At 45.3% G+C, this 17,793-nt stretch overlaps 1 protein-coding gene across 8 annotated transcripts in view; it reads left to right on the top strand.

The window, feature by feature from the left end:
* LOC143208238 (uncharacterized) overlaps positions 1–17,793 on the top strand; it is a 133,179-nt gene that overhangs the window by 110,839 nt on the left and 4,547 nt on the right. For 2 of the 8 annotated variants that reach the window (XM_076422446.1, XM_076422447.1), the window contains 18 exons: positions 82–297; positions 1,303–1,485; positions 1,978–2,138; positions 3,056–3,884; positions 3,978–4,194; positions 5,203–5,452; positions 6,120–6,576; positions 7,396–7,464; positions 7,826–7,939; positions 8,959–9,128; positions 9,199–9,492; positions 9,566–9,737; positions 10,180–12,574; positions 15,216–15,364; positions 15,456–15,657; positions 15,740–15,866; positions 16,220–16,413; positions 16,649–16,669. In XM_076422446.1, the coding sequence (XP_076278561.1) occupies positions 82–297; positions 1,303–1,485; positions 1,978–2,138; positions 3,056–3,884; positions 3,978–4,194; positions 5,203–5,452; positions 6,120–6,576; positions 7,396–7,464; positions 7,826–7,939; positions 8,959–9,128; positions 9,199–9,492; positions 9,566–9,737; positions 10,180–12,574; positions 15,216–15,364; positions 15,456–15,657; positions 15,740–15,866; positions 16,220–16,413; positions 16,649–16,669 (6,220 nt within the window). Of the gene's footprint in view, positions 1–81; positions 298–1,302; positions 1,486–1,961; positions 2,139–3,055; positions 3,885–3,977; positions 4,195–5,202; positions 5,453–6,119; positions 6,577–7,395; positions 7,465–7,825; positions 7,940–8,958; positions 9,129–9,198; positions 9,493–9,565; positions 9,738–10,179; positions 12,575–15,215; positions 15,365–15,455; positions 15,658–15,739; positions 15,867–16,219; positions 16,414–16,648; positions 16,741–17,793 lie in introns of those variants that run through there. The other 6 variants (XM_076422452.1, XM_076422453.1, XM_076422449.1 and 3 more) reach the window with 6 other exon arrangements.

The raw sequence follows: 17,793 nt of genomic DNA, 5'->3' as shown, positions 1-17,793 counted from the left end.
CAGTGTCTCTTATTTCTTTCTGCGGTTCCTCTCTTTCTTTTATTTTGCTTTTTTTTGTTGATCCGCTTTTCTCTTCCCAAGGCGTTTTCACCGAGCAACAAGTACGTGGTGTCCGTGGGCTCTCAGCACGATATGATCGTCAACGTCTGGGACTGGAGGAACAATGTTAAGGTGGCGTCGAACAAAGTCTCGAGCAAAGTGAAGGCCGTCTGCTTCGCGGAAAACGGCAATTACTTTGTTACCGTGGGCAACAGACACGTCAAGTTCTGGTATCTCGAGTACTCGCGCAGCGCCAAGGTAATTCCCCTCTTCATTTCGGACAGCTTCTCTTGGTCCTGCTACCTCGCTATCGATCCAACCTGATCGCCGCCCCCGGGAACCATTTTTACGGAATAAACGAGGACCGTCATGTTTTCTGACACTTGGCTTCGCAATCTATTGGGTCGTTGCTGAAGCTCGTCACCGATTTCCGATTAAAATACAACGAGGAATCAGTCGCGAACTTTTGCACCGACTTGACACGCGAATGGAAATGACGAGAGCTGGATGAATCGAACTCCATCGCAGAATTCACATTAACCCTTTCACTATCGTGGACGAGATATCTCGAAAAATTTGGAGTATTTTATGTTTAAATATCATCTTTAAGCACCTCGCATCAACGATGACATGTCTCAAAAATCGATTACTTGTCTCAAACTTGCAAAGAAAACACTTCATATCAGTAATAACAAGACTGCGGATCTTTGTGCATTTATACAGAAACTATGTAGTTGGGTGAAATATAAAACAGTGATAGATTAGAAAAATTCAAGAATATTGTAATGTTGTTTGGAACGTAACAAAGTCATTAAGGGATGAAATTCATTTTTATTTTATTCCTGCTTTCTACGATCAATGCAGAATATTATTTTATTTTGTTTTCTTTTTATAGCATCGTACGTACGACAGCACGATGACGAGATATCTCGTCCATTGTAGTGAAAGGGTTAACCCTCTTATTAGGGGACAAGTCAAATTATTGGATTTTTGTCGTATATCGTCGAATTACAGATGAAATGGTAAACTCAATCGGGAATAGAAGCAACGCGTGTAGATTGGAAAATTGTACACGCACCTCGAAGAATTTCTTCCGAATCTCCGCGGAATCTTGTTCGCGGATCTCCGGAAAAAATGGCAACGTTTCCGGGATGGTTCTCGCAGGTGATAGCGAATAAAAGTAATCGTGGGAGAGAGAGCGAGGAAAGGTGAGGCAAGTAACGGTAACGCAAAGGTGGTGATACAAGCAATTTTGTTGCACAGTATAAGGAACCTGTGCCTTTGATGGGTCGGTCTGCCATATTAGGAGAACAGAGAAACAACGATTTCGTGGACGTAGCCTGCGGCCGTGGGGAAATGGCGGATTCCACGTATGCGATCACCAAAACAGGCCTTCTGTGCGAGTTTAATAACAGGAGGTTGCTCGACAAATGGGTGGAGCTTCGCGTAAGTACCCTTTTACCTTGACGGCCGTTCTATTTCAATCCGCCGTTTGCTTTGTCGCGAACAAATCCCGGCAATTCCGACTTGCAACGATAACGAGACCAGAGAAATTGGTCAGAGTTTCGTAGTTGTCGACCATTGAGCCGAGTCGCAAGTGACAGCTCATTGCTAGTATATGTAAACTAATAACAACATAATTGTAACAGTACAATTTCTTCTGTAGTCGAAATGGGAAAACCAAAGCAACACGTTCAGATTTTATAAGCGCGAGTACGAGAATTCATCGACGCGTTCTTTTCGTTTGAAATCTAGTTTTTAGCTTCGGGGATTGTCAGGCTGCCAAACGAAACGGGGAATGTATTCCAGATTAAATTGTGCCCGAACTTCTTTTTAGAGGAGTGATAAGCCAGCTGCGAAAGAACGGCGATTCGGTGCAATATCTTTTTTTAGCAATCGTTTGTGTTCGATTTTTGCCAAAGCAACGTCCTCTTGCAGACGACCAGCGCGAACTGCATGGCAGTGGGTGACAAGTACATCTTCATCGGTTGCGCGGAGGGCATCGTCAGGTGTTTCAGTCCTAGTACTCTTCAGTTCATCACCACGTTGCCGAGGACGCACTACCTGGGAGTGGACGTGGCTCAGGGTTTGTCGATCAGGTAGCATTCCCTTCTATGACAGCTTATATCGACTAGAGAATCCCACGTGTGTTTCACGTACACGTACTTCAGTTCGTGCCATTTGAATAGTATTTTAATAGTACAGTAAATCCTCTATAAATCGCAAAAGCCTCGGGGAGGTTCGTTTGCAAAGTTCGTAGACAGACACTATTTTGTCTGTAGAGAAGGACAGCGCGCGTAAAGAGAGACCGCGCGCTGCCGAAGCGACTGCGACTCTCCGCGTCTCTTTCTTTCCCACACGCTGTCCTTCCTTGCGCCTGAAACGTTCATCGTCAATTAAACCACTAAATGCAGTTGAAATTATATCGTGTTTGGTATTATCTTAATCAGAAAAATGCCACAAATATATTAGTGAAAGCTTCATAAAAAAATAAGTAATAATAAATAAATTTTTATATTGGTATTACATTGCGAGGACGCACGGGCCTGTGAACTGTGCCGGCGACTGCGACTCTCCGCATCGCATTAGTAGTGGTTCACACCGATATACCCGAGCCGAGAGCAGATTACTACAGTGGAGGGAATATTTTTATTGCGTTTATCGTGTACGGCCTTTTTGCGGCTATTGTATACATATAGAGGATTTACTGTACACGGTACACGTGTACTATTTCACGTATATTTATTAGTCTTCACGTATATTTACCGCGGATCTTCATGCAAAATAAAAAAAGGTCCGCGTCGATTCCAAGACACAGAGGCTAAATAAAAATTTCTTTCTTCTTTTAATTATTTTATTCAACTGAAACAAATACGCTGACGTTCTTAAATCTTTTAAATATGCCCACTGCTTTAAACTTTACACAAACACGTGTGTTATTGATACACGTTCAAAACCACGATCTCTAATATCGGCCAGGATTTCCGTTGGTGAACGAGCAGATTCCGTTTTCCAGACACATGTCGCAGCACCCGGCGAACGCGAGGTACCCGGACGCGATCGCGCTGGCGTTCGACGAGGGGAACAACAAGCTGACGTGCGTGTACAACGACCACAGCATCTACGTGTGGGACGTGAGAGACATCAGGCGGGTGGGCAAGTCGCATTCGTTCCTGTACCACTCGGCGTGCATCTGGGGCGTGGAGATGTATCCAACAGGATCCGAGTCGGTAGGAGCAGTGCCTGCTGGTAGCTTCATCACCTGCTCGAGCGACGACACGATCCGCGTTTGGAACATGGAGAAGGACGTAGCGCCGAGCGACACGCTCTACAAGCGCAACATCTACAGCAACGAGTTGCTCAAGGTCCTCTACATCGATCCCGAGCTGACTTACTTGAAAGATCTGGATCTAGCAGCTGCGGGCTCCACGGAGAAAAGCGACGCGTCCTACGACGGCCGCAACGGTGTCCGATCGATCAGAGTTAGCCCCGATGGCAAGCACCTAGCCTCCGGTGATCGATCCGGCAACATCAGGATCCATGATCTGTCCTCTCTCGAAGAACTGTACCTTATCGAAGCGCACGACGCCGAAGTCCTCTGTTTAGAGTACTCTAAATTCACCAGATACTCCGCGGAATCACCCAGGCTGCTGGCCAGCGCCTCTAGAGACAGGCTGATCCACGTGTTCAACGTCGATCAGGGATACAACTTCTCGCAGACACTCGACGACCACAGTTCTTCCATTACTGCCGTCAGATTCTTCAATCAGAGCAACCAGAGCAATCAGATACAGATGGTGTCCTGCGGCGCCGATAAGAGTATTATTTTTAGACAGCTGCAGTCGGTCAGTATACACCTAACGTTTTTTTGTTTATTGTTGTTCTCTGGCGTGAAGTAGAACGTAATAATTTGAACGGACGAATTCGTTTGGTTTCAGACGCCAATGCCTCAGGCAATGCCTCAGTTCGCCAGGGGTCACAATGCTCAGGGAAAGACCACTCTGTACGACATGGAGGTTGATTCCGGGCAAAAGCACGTTCTAACTGCCTGCCAAGATAGGAACATAAGAGTTTACAACGTGGCCACCGGCAAACACAGCAAAACGTTTAAGGGGTCCGTCGGGGAGGACGGGTCGCTCATTAAAGTCGTCCTAGGTACGTTGGGACCCCTCAAAGCTTGCTTCCCCACCAACGTTGCTTCCGTGCAGAGCGCACTTGCGTCGCGTTCGCTAGTGTTTCTTCCTTACTGGAAGGGGACTGTGAGCGCTACGGTGCGGACAGTTTTGCCTCAATTGAGACAAATCGTCGCCCTCATATGAAAACTGTACAAGTCCATTTTTTATGAAAATTCGGTTTCAACTTCGCCTTGTTAGGTACTTCAATCTCTACAGTTTGAGGGTAATGGTTCAGCGATAAGATGTTAGGTAGCGTCACAATATCAGAATTTGAAAACTCCGTGTAAAGCAAAATAGTTTCGATTTAACACTAGGTTTACGGGACCCGTCAAAATGACGGTTGTAATATCTTTATTTTGCTATGATTAACCTTCCGTCGGGCGCAACCGATCTGAGAGGCACAGCGCGATCATTTAGTATCCGGAAAACACAAGCGAATCAGTCACCCCCACCCTTGGGAAGGGCCAAAAGGGCGGCCCTACGAGTGTAGACGGCACCAAGTGCACTATTTTCCTAACAGCAGTTGTATAAATGAACTTAATTAGCTGTTTATCCCGTCAAGCACATTGCGCCCGACGGAAGGTTAAGATTGTAAAGATGCTTGCCTGAGGAGTTACTTACCAAAATTTATTTCTTTAGATATATATTATTGGAAAAATGGCCAAAAATTTGGATAGACGCATACTCGTTGTGTTTATAAAATCATGTGAAATAGAGTTATTTCTAGAGCTCCGTAAACCTAGGTGGTTCGGAACCCACCTTAATAAAATCTGCAGGTCCCGTCGCTTAATAACTACAACAGTTGAAGAAGCGACGTAAAACCAAAAAGGAAAGAGCTCCGTAAACCTGGTGTTAAATCGTATTTTTCGCCTCCTGTAAAATTTACTTTTTTTGGACTCGAGCAATTTTCATATGAGGCCGACGAAATGTGTCCACCACTGCCTTACACGTGGATACGATGCTATAACCTGCGTGTTTCACGTTCCAGATGCATCGGGAATTTACGTAGCTACCTCGTGTACAGATAAGACATTGTGCGTGTACGATTACTACAGCGGGGAGTGCATGGCCACCATGCTCGGCCATTCGGAATTGGTGACCGGCCTGCGATTCAGTCCGGATTGCAGGAATCTGGTGTCCGCCAGCGGAGACGGGTGCATATTCGTCTGGCGTGTTCCTCGCGACATGGTCGTCACTATGCAAGCCCGTTTGGCTCAGCAAGCTATGCGTGCTGGAAAGTAAGTTCAACCGCAACATTTGTTATCAAGACTCGTGACGAACACTTGAAATGTATAATCTGCTAAATATGAACGTTATGTCTTTCTTTTAAGACGAAATCAAATTCAATTGTCTTGCAATCAGTATTTCAGCGTTACAGTAAATGTAGTAGGTATACCGTAGATAGTACAAAGGATAAAAATTGAATTATATGGCCGATTGGCCATTCGACAGGGCATCAAGAAAAAACAAAATCAATTTGTTGCCTATTTTCCCTAGATAATGATGTTTAGAAATTCTAAGAAAAATCTGAGACGTGTCAAGCACCCGAATGCATACTCTGCAATTCGTTTCGGATTTTTAAATTGAACATCCTGCTTGTAAAACGGTGAAACTTGTTATACTAGGTTCGCGCCCGTCATGTGTTTATTTGTTTTTTATTTGGCCAATTCAATGGTATTTTTGTAGAATTCTGTTAGAAGGAAACGCATAAAATTCGCGCAGCAGTCAGCGTGTTAAATGCAATGAAAACCAGTGCCCTGTTATCGGTACAGGCTGCCTTAAAACGGAGATAGCGAGTTACTGAAGGCAGTAGCTAACCTGCCAGCCTCCGCAAAGCGTATTCGCGATGCGTCATTCGCGGACCAATTCGATAGCTAATCTCGATACCGTGTTTGCGCGTTGCAGGAGGCCGCCTCAGGTGAACGGTACAGGAATAGACGTGCAGTTGGACAACGAGACTTTCGGATCGCCGCCGCCTGAATTCCTAGATCCAAACGCGAATCCCACGCCGCAGAACGTGGGCGTCGATTATAGGTTCAGCGAGGGCCAGTTGCCGCTTTGGGCGAAGAAGCAGATAAACACCGCGAACGCTGACGAAACGACGACCCTGGCTGCGAACCCCAGGTCTCTTGGCGTCGATCTACCGAAGGGCAGGTGGGCCCAGAGGGTACAACAAGGCGACGGCATCACTGTCAAGTCTGTGTACGACAGCGACGAGGTGATACCGTTCCCTCCGCCTCGAGGTGCCATCGATTCCGATGGTGGTGGCGGCGGTGGCGGGTCCAAAGACAGCTCCATCGACAGCGGCACCGAGACAAAGTGCAGCAGCGACTACCGAAGGGAGACCATCATCATCAAGGGGGTAGGTTTGCTCTCTGTCCTTCCGGATTTAGGTACAGTGTGTATAAACAGTAATGGTCATCCGTTCTAACGGTGAATCTACACCTCTGGATCGGTGGACACCTTCAAGGTGTCGACACCTTCCACTCATCCAGGAGAGAAAAGAAATAATTAATGAGATATAAGCTGTTACAGTTTTCGTAAAATTTGATTGTGTGGAGTTACACGTATAGACGAAGACCTATTACATACTATAGTCCACCCGGCCGTGTCGATGGGACAGAACATGATCACGTGCGTGCCTCAAGACAAACGAAACTTAATCATCATCTCCCTGCCCATTCAGATAATAAATTTGAAGTTGCAAAATATGAAAGAGAGAACCTTACATCCATTGTTATACATAAGAATGCTAATCCTACGTTATAAAATACTAACATGAAGTATACTTACAAATTTTTCACACCGATCCAGAGGTGTGAATTCACCCCTAGAACAGATGACCATTGCTTTTTATACACCCTGCGAAGTTTCATAATTGCTGGTACATGCCATCAATCGTGAGACTGACCGTAGCTGCAGAGTATCGGGTTGATGCATAAATTGGTTGCTTGTATTTAGACTTCGTCGAGCAATAGGATTGTGCTTAGAGCATTCAAAGTAGAAATTTTAAGATGATTTTCCTACGTTCGCTACTAGATTGTACCTCTTACGTACGAAATAAGCAACCAAGCTAGTGCATCGACCAAGTAGCAAGACGATTCTTTCGAGCGATCCAGGGACCAACACCGTCAAATTAATCTTCTAATCATTAACATTAACCCTCGACAACTCATTCTAGGGCGAGGACGAGACTGTGTTCCAGCCTTGTCCGGATAGTTACAGAGAACTAGCGGACGACACGAAGCAGGTACTAACCGTTTCCCCGTGACCGAAAATAACTAAAGTAATCTCTGTTCGTGACCCTCCCTGTGAGTGTTGTGTTTAGTGCGCGCTTTGCGAGCCAACGGGAAAACCATCGACGAGAGATAGAGAGAAAGAGATAATGGAGGAAACCCGTCGCTCGTTATTTGTCGTTTGTGTTCTCTCGTTCGATCAGCTTTCTTCTCGCAGCTTTACATATATTCTCTTGTATACACACGTTCTCTCCTTTTTTTTTTAACAATTTCTAATGATCGTTCCTCCATCTCGCACCTTCTAATTATTTTGCCCGCGACTCTTTTCGTTTTTTTTCGCTGACTCTATTTTATTTTTGAAACGATATGGCGTAGGTGATCGGTGGTAACGTGAGGGTAACTAGAGGTAACAATATCACGGAATTGACACGTCAGTCGAGGAGTCGTCACCATACCGACGACAGCAGCCTTGGCAGCTTTAAATTTGAGGTACATCCGATTGACGCCTCGGACACAACTCGACGATCGCAGACACGTGTATCGTCGCACAGCAATACACAACAGACACGAACATATACACACACACGATCGTTCATACGTATATTACCGCTTCTTCAATCATTTTTGTTTGCTGCTTACATTTGTCGCGCCACTCTAACCCTGAACGCGAGCGTTCAGACACCTGAAACTCACGCTTTAGGGCCCTTATGCACTCTCGGACGATCGCCGATTAATTATCAGTAGACAGCGGATTTGATGCGTTTATGACAAAAAAGGGTAGGTGTAATTTAAAACAGCAAAAGAGTTAGAAGAATTTATAAACACTGTTATACTATTCTCAACCTATTAACCCTTGTGTAGCCAACCAGGTGCCCGTTTACTGTATTTCTTTCAACAATTTGTTAATGTTCCTCTAAAAGTTCCTTCTTTGCTCGCTAATATTATTTATTTATAGTCTTAAAGTGAGAATGTGTGCACTGCAAATAGGTTAAATACAAAAGGCTTTAAATAATCTACACATTTTGGTTGGCTACATAAGGGTTAGACATATAAAGAAAGAAAATATAGATTTCTATTGGGTTGGAAAGAAAGTTCGTAGCGTTTGCAAATTAAGAATCGAAGATAACATTAAGGTATTTATTCATATGTTTATTCAATAACACGAGAATGAATAAATATCTGAATTTTAGCTTTCAATTTTAATTTACAAACGCTACGAACTTTCGTCCTAACCGAATCTTTCACTCCAATTCGTCGCGATTCAGGTAGGACACGTTTATCTTGCATAAAGATCCGCTGTCTAATTATTAGCGACCATTATAGGTTCAAGACAATATAACGCGATATACTTGTATAGACCATATCGTATGTCCGACCTTCAGTGTCTTGTGTCTCGTCGACCAAATCTCTGGCGACTGGTCGACAGTGCGTACCGGCTCGGAATAACAAAGTTATCTAAGAACAAACGTTCTGCAGCTCTAGTTTAACTGTTTGTCCGTGTCATATAGGATCACGAGAGCACGGAGCACGATGGTGACGTGGAGGACTACTCTGAAGGGGAGAACGGAACCACCGGCTCCGAGAAGTCTCATCACAGACTGATGTACTACCCTGCTCCGGAGGACACGATATCGAATCAGTTCACCGTGAACGCTATGGACGTGGAAGAGCTGAGGAGGTTCGTGAGTCAACTAGACTCGAGGTTTGATCGATAGAGATTGATTTCTCTGAAACTTGTTTCGTTGCAGATCTCAAAGGCGGCAGAAGAAGCCTAGGAATGGAGAAAGTGGTCGGACCAGCGAGTTGACAGCTTCCGGTAGCCAGGACGACTCGGATTCCGAAGGCGGAGCTTCGACTCCTAGTGCTGAGAGGAATCCTCTGTCCATGCTGTCGGAAGCCAGCTCGGAAGGATTCGATCAGATGGCGAAGCAGAGCCATCGCGAGAAGTTCCTCAAGAACGCTTTCGAATCTTTGAGCGGGGCCGAAGAACCCACGAACAGGAGTCCGAAAGCGACCAGCATCAGCTCTCAGTTTCACGGAAGGTAATTTCAGTTGGTTCGGAAGAAGAAGCAGTTCCTGAATGGAGTTGGGAATGAACTTCATTCACTTTTCTAGGCTTAGCGGTGGCGGCAACGGTGGCAATGGCGCCGATGGCAGCAGCAACAACAAGGTTCGCAATCAGGCAGTGGTGAACGCGACGAAGCACGCCAGAGGAGACGCGGACGTGACCAAGAAGCGCGAGGAACTGCAGAGGAGAATAGAGGAGACCCGGAGGAAATTGCAAAGCGTGAGCCACCTCTTTCTCGTTTGAAAGATTTAATATATAATATCTACAAATAAATAAAACTGAACAGTTTTTAAAACGTGTCTATACATATTATTAGATCTATTAAAAAAGTAAAAGGTAGAGAGAAGCGCGGAGGAAGTTTTTCAATAAATTAAATGTGTCGATATGTTACGGTAAATGTAATAAACTGGTGATTATGTACAATTGCCGGTTATTATATTGTATATAATCACCACTAAATTTGGTAAACGTGATAAATTATTGAATAAACCCAGACCTAACCGTTCATTGAATTTACCAAATTTAGTGATGATTATATACAATAACCGACAATTATACATAATCACCGGATCAATCACATTCACTGTAACAGGTACATTAAATTCCGTCTGTTCGTTAATGGTTACGCAAGGAATTAAACACACTGTGTCTCGCGTTCCAGGTCGGCTACAGGTCGTCGCTAAAGACCAGCCAAAGTATATCCGACTTGAGCAGCCACATACCGGAGAAGCATCATCGTTCGAACAGGTTGAGCACAGGTAACAACAAACCCGGTCAACAGACTCACTACTCGAAACCGATTAATCCTTGCAAACCGATACCGAACCCCAAGCCCCCGTTAAAACCTCAACAACTGATTAACAAAGTGTCGGGTGGTGTGGGTAATGCGCTACCTAAGCTAGAGACCCCAACCTCCGAGAACTGCTTGTCCAAAAGTCAGACTACGTCGTGTATAAGCGACAAGACGAGACCGTCGCTGACACGCCCGTTAACCTTGACCCTGAAAAAAACTGAAAAGTATAAGCTGTCGCTGAATAAGCCGAATCAATCGTTGCCGGAGTCGCCGGTCTGCGAGGAGTTGAAGCTCCTCAAGGAGCAGTGTAAGAAGAACGTGGTCAGTCGATTCGCGAGGTTCGCGCAAAAACGAAGATCCTGCAGCTACTTCATCGGGTTGAACGACAACGAAGAGGACATGGAGAACATAGCGAAGTCGTTCGAGAGTTTGCCGGCGATGAACGAGCGGAACATCGAGATACTGAACGACGCGTTGGACGACGGGGACGACGGAAACGGGAATTTCAGCGACGACTCGCTGGAAGGAGACTTTAAGAACCCGCCTCGAAGATGCGTCAGCGACTACCAGATCAATGTCCACGTGGACAGCCAGCAAGACGGCCATCGGGGCTATTCGAACTACCAGGCGTTCTCGAAGAAGATCCTGACCGGTTCGCAAGAGAGCATCCTCTCGGACGCGTCGGTGGAGTCCTTCTCAAAAGGCAGCGCCGAGATCCTGGATTACAATCACTACGACAACGACAGACACTCTAGCGCGAGCTTCTTCCTGTCCCGACGCAAGATGCAAGCTGGCAGGAGCCAGGAGAGCATCCTGACCGACGAGTCCGACTACCAGATGTTCCCCTTGCGCGAGAACACGGACCACAGGAGCACGGAAAGCGTGCTCACCGACGATTCTGATTCCCTCGTCAAGTCCGCACCTCTCGAAATACTCTTCGACTCGCATTACAAGCGGAAGAGACAGAACTCCGAGACGTACAGCGGCAATCCTAACAACGTGATCGAGCCATCGAGCTCCGCTCAGGACCCTGCTAACGACGCCACCAGCTGCCGAGCGGTGTTCAGGTCCAAGTCCCTTCAGGACACGAGGATCAGCAAGGCGAGCAACGAGAACAATTACTCGGAGGACAACGCACCGCGGCCCGCGACTTGCATCTATTACGAGTTTAATTTCAACGAGGAAAATGACGCGAATGTGGAGATGAGGATGGCTACGAGCAAGTCGGACACCATGCCTAGGAGCAACAGCCTGAAGGTGCCTAAAGAACCGCAGTCGATGCTGTTCCTTAACGATTTCGTGGCCCACAAGCCGCCTAAGCCGAAGAGGAACTCTGCTCGCACTCAGAGCATGCGAAACAGAGCTCGTCCTGCTTGGAACAAGTATAGCGTTGACTCGCCGACCTCTCGGCCGAAGTCGGAGACCGAGGACTATGCAGGGAAGCAGAGGACAGAGGGTCGTTCTGTTAGGAGTGACGACGATGCGAAATCAGATGTCGAATCGGCGAACGCGTCCGAGAACTCGAAGAGGATCGAGCAGTTCCTACAGTCTCCGGCCTACTCGTTGCAGTTCAACGACGAGCCAGACCCGAAGACAAAGTTCTACAGCCTGCAAAACAGACGTTCGGATAAGAGCAAGCTGTATGAGGCTGGTGGTCCGATAGACAACTATGGCTTCGACACGAGAGATGATCAAAGAGACTCTCACGTATGCTGCTTCGAGAACCAGATCCCGACGAAGGACACGCCGGAGACCTACGACTCCTTGGAGCCTCCCAGCGGAGTGTCCTGCGATCCTCAGGTCTCCACGACTCCCCAGACTACTCAAAGTTTGAGATCAAACGATATGGACGTGGACCTAAGGATCAGCAGAGCGATCGAGGGCACGGTCAAGCTGCTGTCCAGAGAGTTCGAGAATCTGGTCAGGCGGGAACAGTTTTTCATGAAAGAGAAGTGCCTGAGGATGACGCATTGTCAGGAAGCCAGCGAGAACTTCGCAAAGTTGGAAGCCGAAAGGGACGGCAGGTTCACGATGAGACGCGACATCAGACTACATTCGGGAGGGGACGATAGCGATTGGGCTGACACGTCCGCGATCGATAGATCCGTTATGGAAAGCGGTTCTTCGACGTCTGCTTCCAGTTGCACCAACTCGCCGAAGAGAATGTGGCCGCCGGCCTCCCGCTGTCATAGCCACATGAAGTGGACGAAAACCTTGCCCACCATTAATCAGGCTATCATGCCATCCAAGCATCTCTACGCAGGTACCCGAAACGCTGACGATGTTGCTCTTCGTTTCAACGCATGTCCTGCGGCACGGTTCCGCGGAACTGCGATCGTTCTACTCTGTGAATTGCGATTGCGAATCTGGTAAGGTTTGAATAGCCCTGTGGTCGTCAGGAAGAACGCCGCATGTCACATACTTTCACTTTCGAGATATTGCCGTTTGAAGTTTTGATCACTAATGCTTTAACATAGTATATCAGTTAAGAGAGACTCTCGTTTCCAAGATTGCAAGGGTGCGAGATGCGCTTTTTCATTTCCCGATAATTCGAAGATGGGGGTTTTCAGTAATCAAAAGGGGTAGAGATAAAAGATCAATCTAGACCCCGTAATTTCCTATTTTTACGTTTACGAGGCGTAATTTACATTATTCGGCAGCGTAATTTGCATTATTTGGAGGCGTAAAGCTGCGACAGCTACGTGCTGCCGAATAATGCAAATTACGCCTCGTAATCGTAAAAATAGGACTTTCCCCACCTTTTGCATTATCGAAAAATGAGAAGGCGCATCCCGCACCCTTGCAATCCTGGAAACGAGAGTCTATCCCCTTAAATTCCATTACTTTTTTGAGGCATTCGAATTTATTTTCATGGCTTTTTTCTATAAAGTCCAATCAATGCATAAACCAAAATTTTTTGGAACATTGTAACATGCGGCGTTTTTCCTGACAACCACAGAGTTCATGGAGTAATTCGATTCTATTTCTGCGGAACCGTACGCAGATCCTGCAACGAAAGACACTGTAACACGTCTTCTCGCAAGAGACATCCTCGGACAGTCCAACGAGCTGATCGAAGAAGTCGGTTACTCTGATTGGTCGACTCGAATGACCTTGAAACGGCCTCGAAGCCATCTTAGCGTTTACGGACTGTCCGAGTTTGCGAGTATGCTACTGTACAACGTCTACGACGCTTCTCAGCCGCACGATTCATCAGATATCGAACATGTATCTTTGTTTACGTTTCCCTCCAGTATATCTTCGATGTGAATGCGTACGATTATCGGATAGATACCAGATTGTACATATGTTAGCGTTTGTTTTCTTTTTGTTCAAAACGTCAGTACCATTATCTATGATTTCAGAACGGCAGCGATCATGTACTTTTCAGTTTGAATGCTTTTCAGTTTAATTTTCTTTTTTGGAATGACGCGCGGCCGACGCAGCATGTTTTGTCCTCACGATGTAGTTCGATTCCCGCTTCCCGCCCCGACTACTTCATCGATCCTTTTACGATCCACTTTGTTAACGATCAATCATACTTATTTATTCTAGAATATTCTACACACTTGTTGCATTTAACATATATATACACACTTGTCGAGATTCTCAGCTAGCGATGACTCTTGAAATGATTCGTCATTGCTAGCTACGCTGTCTAGTTCAATAGATTTTAGTGCCGCAAAAAGTGCTTTCATTACATAGTTCATTTTTGTTGAACACTTGGCTGCTCTTTTCCTTGCGCAACCAAAAATTGTTGCCTTTTTCCTATGTTATCCAGTAGATTTAGGCGAGAAAATGCGAGAAATCCAAGTTTCGATACTGGAGGAGTAATGGCTGAAAAGTGACGAGTGTTGAAAGTTGAATGATTTACAGTGTTTTTGACAGGTATGCTCAACTTTAAACATTCATAACTTTTGAGCCATTGACTCTCCATGATCGAAACTTGCGTTTCTCGCATTCTCTCGCCCAAATCTACCGGATAACATACGAGAAAGGCAAAAATTTCTGGTTACGCAAGGAAAAGTTTACCCGAACACTTTGCTTCCGCAACAGCACGAAAGGCAAACGAAGTCCACTTCGTTATTGCGCTGTCGAAATCGGTGAACTAAACCCTTACGGCTCTCTCGCACTAATAATATCTCATCTGTTTCTAATTTTTGTTATGTCAAAAATCTCAAGATAGCTTTAGACCGTAAATCCGACGAGGTAAGTTCTCAAAAGATAGAAAACATATAAAAAAGAAAAAGTAACATGTACAAATGAAAGACACACACTGAATAATTGACTGAATATACGAGAAAGAACCGTAGCTTAGTGCATGTGTGTGCGTGTTGTTGTCGACAGTTGGCAGTAGTGGGGGGCGAATCTCGTCAAAAGTTTTTGACAGCGAAGAGGAGGGGGGTGGCATGCGACGTGCCTGCTCGCTGAGTGATCTTTCCGTCAGCCCGCCAAATAGGTTACTGCATGGCCCGATACAAGGTACCCTTTCATTGTGTACCAACATCATCAGGGTCGTTTCAAGACTAATCAAAAAGAATCGGCTCGCTGGACAATTAACAAACTATTGTCCATCAATTTCACTAGTACGATCAAACTGGGACCTTAGAAAATAAAAATCGAAACCCATCAGTTTTCTCAACGATTCTGTATATTACATTTGATTAGCGTACATTTTGGAACGGCCCTCGATTAGCGTAAGCACCATAATAAATGTTCAATGTGTCCAGTTACTTTGATATTTCTTTAATTCCATGTTGCAAGTAACGTTTTTCATCATTTTTTTTTCTATGCATCGCACACGCGTTAACGAAGTCGTTTTTTAAAGATCCATTTGCAATTAGTCGATGCTCGATCTCCGCCGTTGTCCGGCGACCGGACTTCTCATTAATGATTGTTAATAGTTTCAGGAAAAGTAGGTAATAAGAACGCAAACGGTTCGGCGCGAAGTGGACTGGGAAACGCGAATAGCGGAAACCAGTCTCGGCACGGTTCGACGAAGAATCATTCTTCTCACATAACCAGAAGCAGCAGCGTCGGCGTTTTGAATCAGGTATTCTAATCGTTTCGCTAATTCTCTAATTTCTCTAATTATTATTCTATCGGGTACAAGTTGGGTTCACTGTTCGATCGTGATCTTCCAGAGTGATTCGGAATCGGACGTTGGTGCCGGCACCGGAAGAGGATGGAACAACCAGACGACGAATAGCAGGATCAGCGGATTGATGAGACCGACGATCAGCTCGCAGAACAAGATCAACCATCAGATAAAGACCGTCTCCTCTTCCAGCAGCAATCTACCTTCGGTCCTGAGGAGGAGAGGCATGCAGGGAGCTTATTCGAGTGGTAATTCTACAACCTTATTCCTTGTTGACTAGTTCCGGAAGCGGTTCTTCGATCGATCTTTCTTTTGAACCTCGCGTTTCAGTGAATCTAAGTCAAGTGGGTAATCAAGAGGACTCGAGTTCGGAGGACACGTCTTCGAATGGGAACGGTGGCAAGCCAGCGTTACCTCCCAGACCTCGCAGCATCAGTATCGACCATTCTGCTACAACGTAAGAATTGCTGACAAGTTCAATTGTCATCCTCAAAAGATTCTGATTTAAAAAGAAATAAATTTAACCTCCCATCGGTATCAGTACAGAGATGATTGCGTAAGTTCGTGCCCGATTTGAAAATAAAATTCAATGGCTAAATTTTAAAGAAGTAAGTAAGAATTGCTGGCAAGTTCAATTGTCATCGTCAAAAGATTCTGATTTGACAAGAAATCAAGAAATGTATTATGATTGCAAAAGTTCGTGTCCGATTTTAAAATAAAATTCAATGGTTAAATTCTAAAGAATACAGCTTCCTTAATCAATTAAATAGTCACCATTCTTTTCTACAATTAGAAATTTACCTGTTTCAGCTTAAACCTGCCTGGCACAACGGTGAGGAGATCAGGATCGACGACAGTGATCGCGAACGGCCGTAACGGAAGCAGCTCGATAGGGCAGAGCACCGGCAGGATATCGACCACGAACCGGAGTCAGCTGGACCCTAGCCCGCAGGAGCTGCCAGTCAAAGATACTGATCGTGCCATCGATGTAGCCAGTGCTGAATGTAACTATCATCTTCACTCCCTGCGTTTTATTTCGTTCGTTTCCGTTCTCATGATTCACGATCATCAAAGTGTAAGCATGCAAGATTGCAACAATCGGGGTTCCTTAACAATTCTGACACCCTGTTCGCACAGGGTGCGAATGGAACACGCCCGATCAATCGATTAACTTATTTTTCCTTTGTTTAAACGATCTGCGGTGGATACTGTGATCTAATGAAAGTTTTACTCTTGCAGTAGGCACGGATAAATCATTAGGTAAACTAAAGACGCCTATTGAGAATGCTGTCCTGTGAAAATAATAAGTCTTTGAGTGTATGAGAAAATTTGTAAGTGATCATGCTATGACCAAACGAAATAACCATTCGAACAGAATCGACTAGTGCAGACTAGCGTCTAGTCTGTAGGTCGTTGTACATAAAACACGGATAAAACGCGTGATAGTGTCATCGACAGTCTCTCCGAGTGTGTCACGTTATCGTTGGCATTGTTTAATGCAATTCTCTCCCTCGCTTTTCTCGACGTGCTCATCTCGGAATGGAAAACTGGTCATCTAGAATACTTGTACTTTTCCGTCGCTTGTCCGGTTCATTTTGTAAATACTTTTCTACATGTGTATATATAAATTCGACAAGTCCTAGAGGCACTCGTAAACAAAAACTTAGATCATCGCATAGACCTCGAGAATATTAGTCGCCTCATCGTTAGGTCGCTACCCGAGTCTCTAGGTCACGATCGCAATAGCATGGTCTCATTACGGATTTTAGAGTCGATGTAACCTGCACGCTGCACGATCTTCATACATTAATCCCCTGGCCCGTTTTGACCGGATGCCACGTTCCTGGGACCGTGTTAGCATCCGTTAAAGCATAGTTTCCCAATCACTGGCGGATCCTCTTCACAATCTTATTTGTTCAAGCGTAGTTCGCGTTTGACGTCACCATCGACGATTTTGTTCTGAATGAAATATGTTGTAGCCCATGTGAAATTAGAGGGATTAAGGGGGTAAACTCGTATCTCTCTCTCCAGGATTGCAAGGTTGCAGATCATTTCTCGATAATGCAAAGATGGGGTTTTTTAATAGTCAAAAGCGCTAGATAAAAGATAAATCTAGGCCGCGGTCGCCCCTAAATTTCCTATTTTTACGATTACGAGGCGTAATTTGCATTCTCGGAAGCATACAGTTGCGCATGTAGCTATTTTCATAAAGCTGCGACAGCTACATGCTGCCGAATAATGCAAATTACGCCTCGTAAACGTAAAAATAGATTGATCTAAATTGATCTTTTATCTAGCGCTTCTTCTAAAACCCCACCTTTACATTATCGAGAAATGAGAAGGCCTATCCCTCACCCTTGGAATCCTGGAAAATCCCCCTTAAA

Source organism: Lasioglossum baleicum, chromosome 4 (genome assembly GCF_051020765.1).
Source record: "Lasioglossum baleicum chromosome 4, iyLasBale1, whole genome shotgun sequence".
Classification (NCBI taxonomy): Eukaryota; Metazoa; Arthropoda; class Insecta; order Hymenoptera; family Halictidae; genus Lasioglossum; species Lasioglossum baleicum.
Note: the sequence above shows the minus strand (reverse complement) of the source record. Positions and strands in the feature narration are given on the sequence as shown.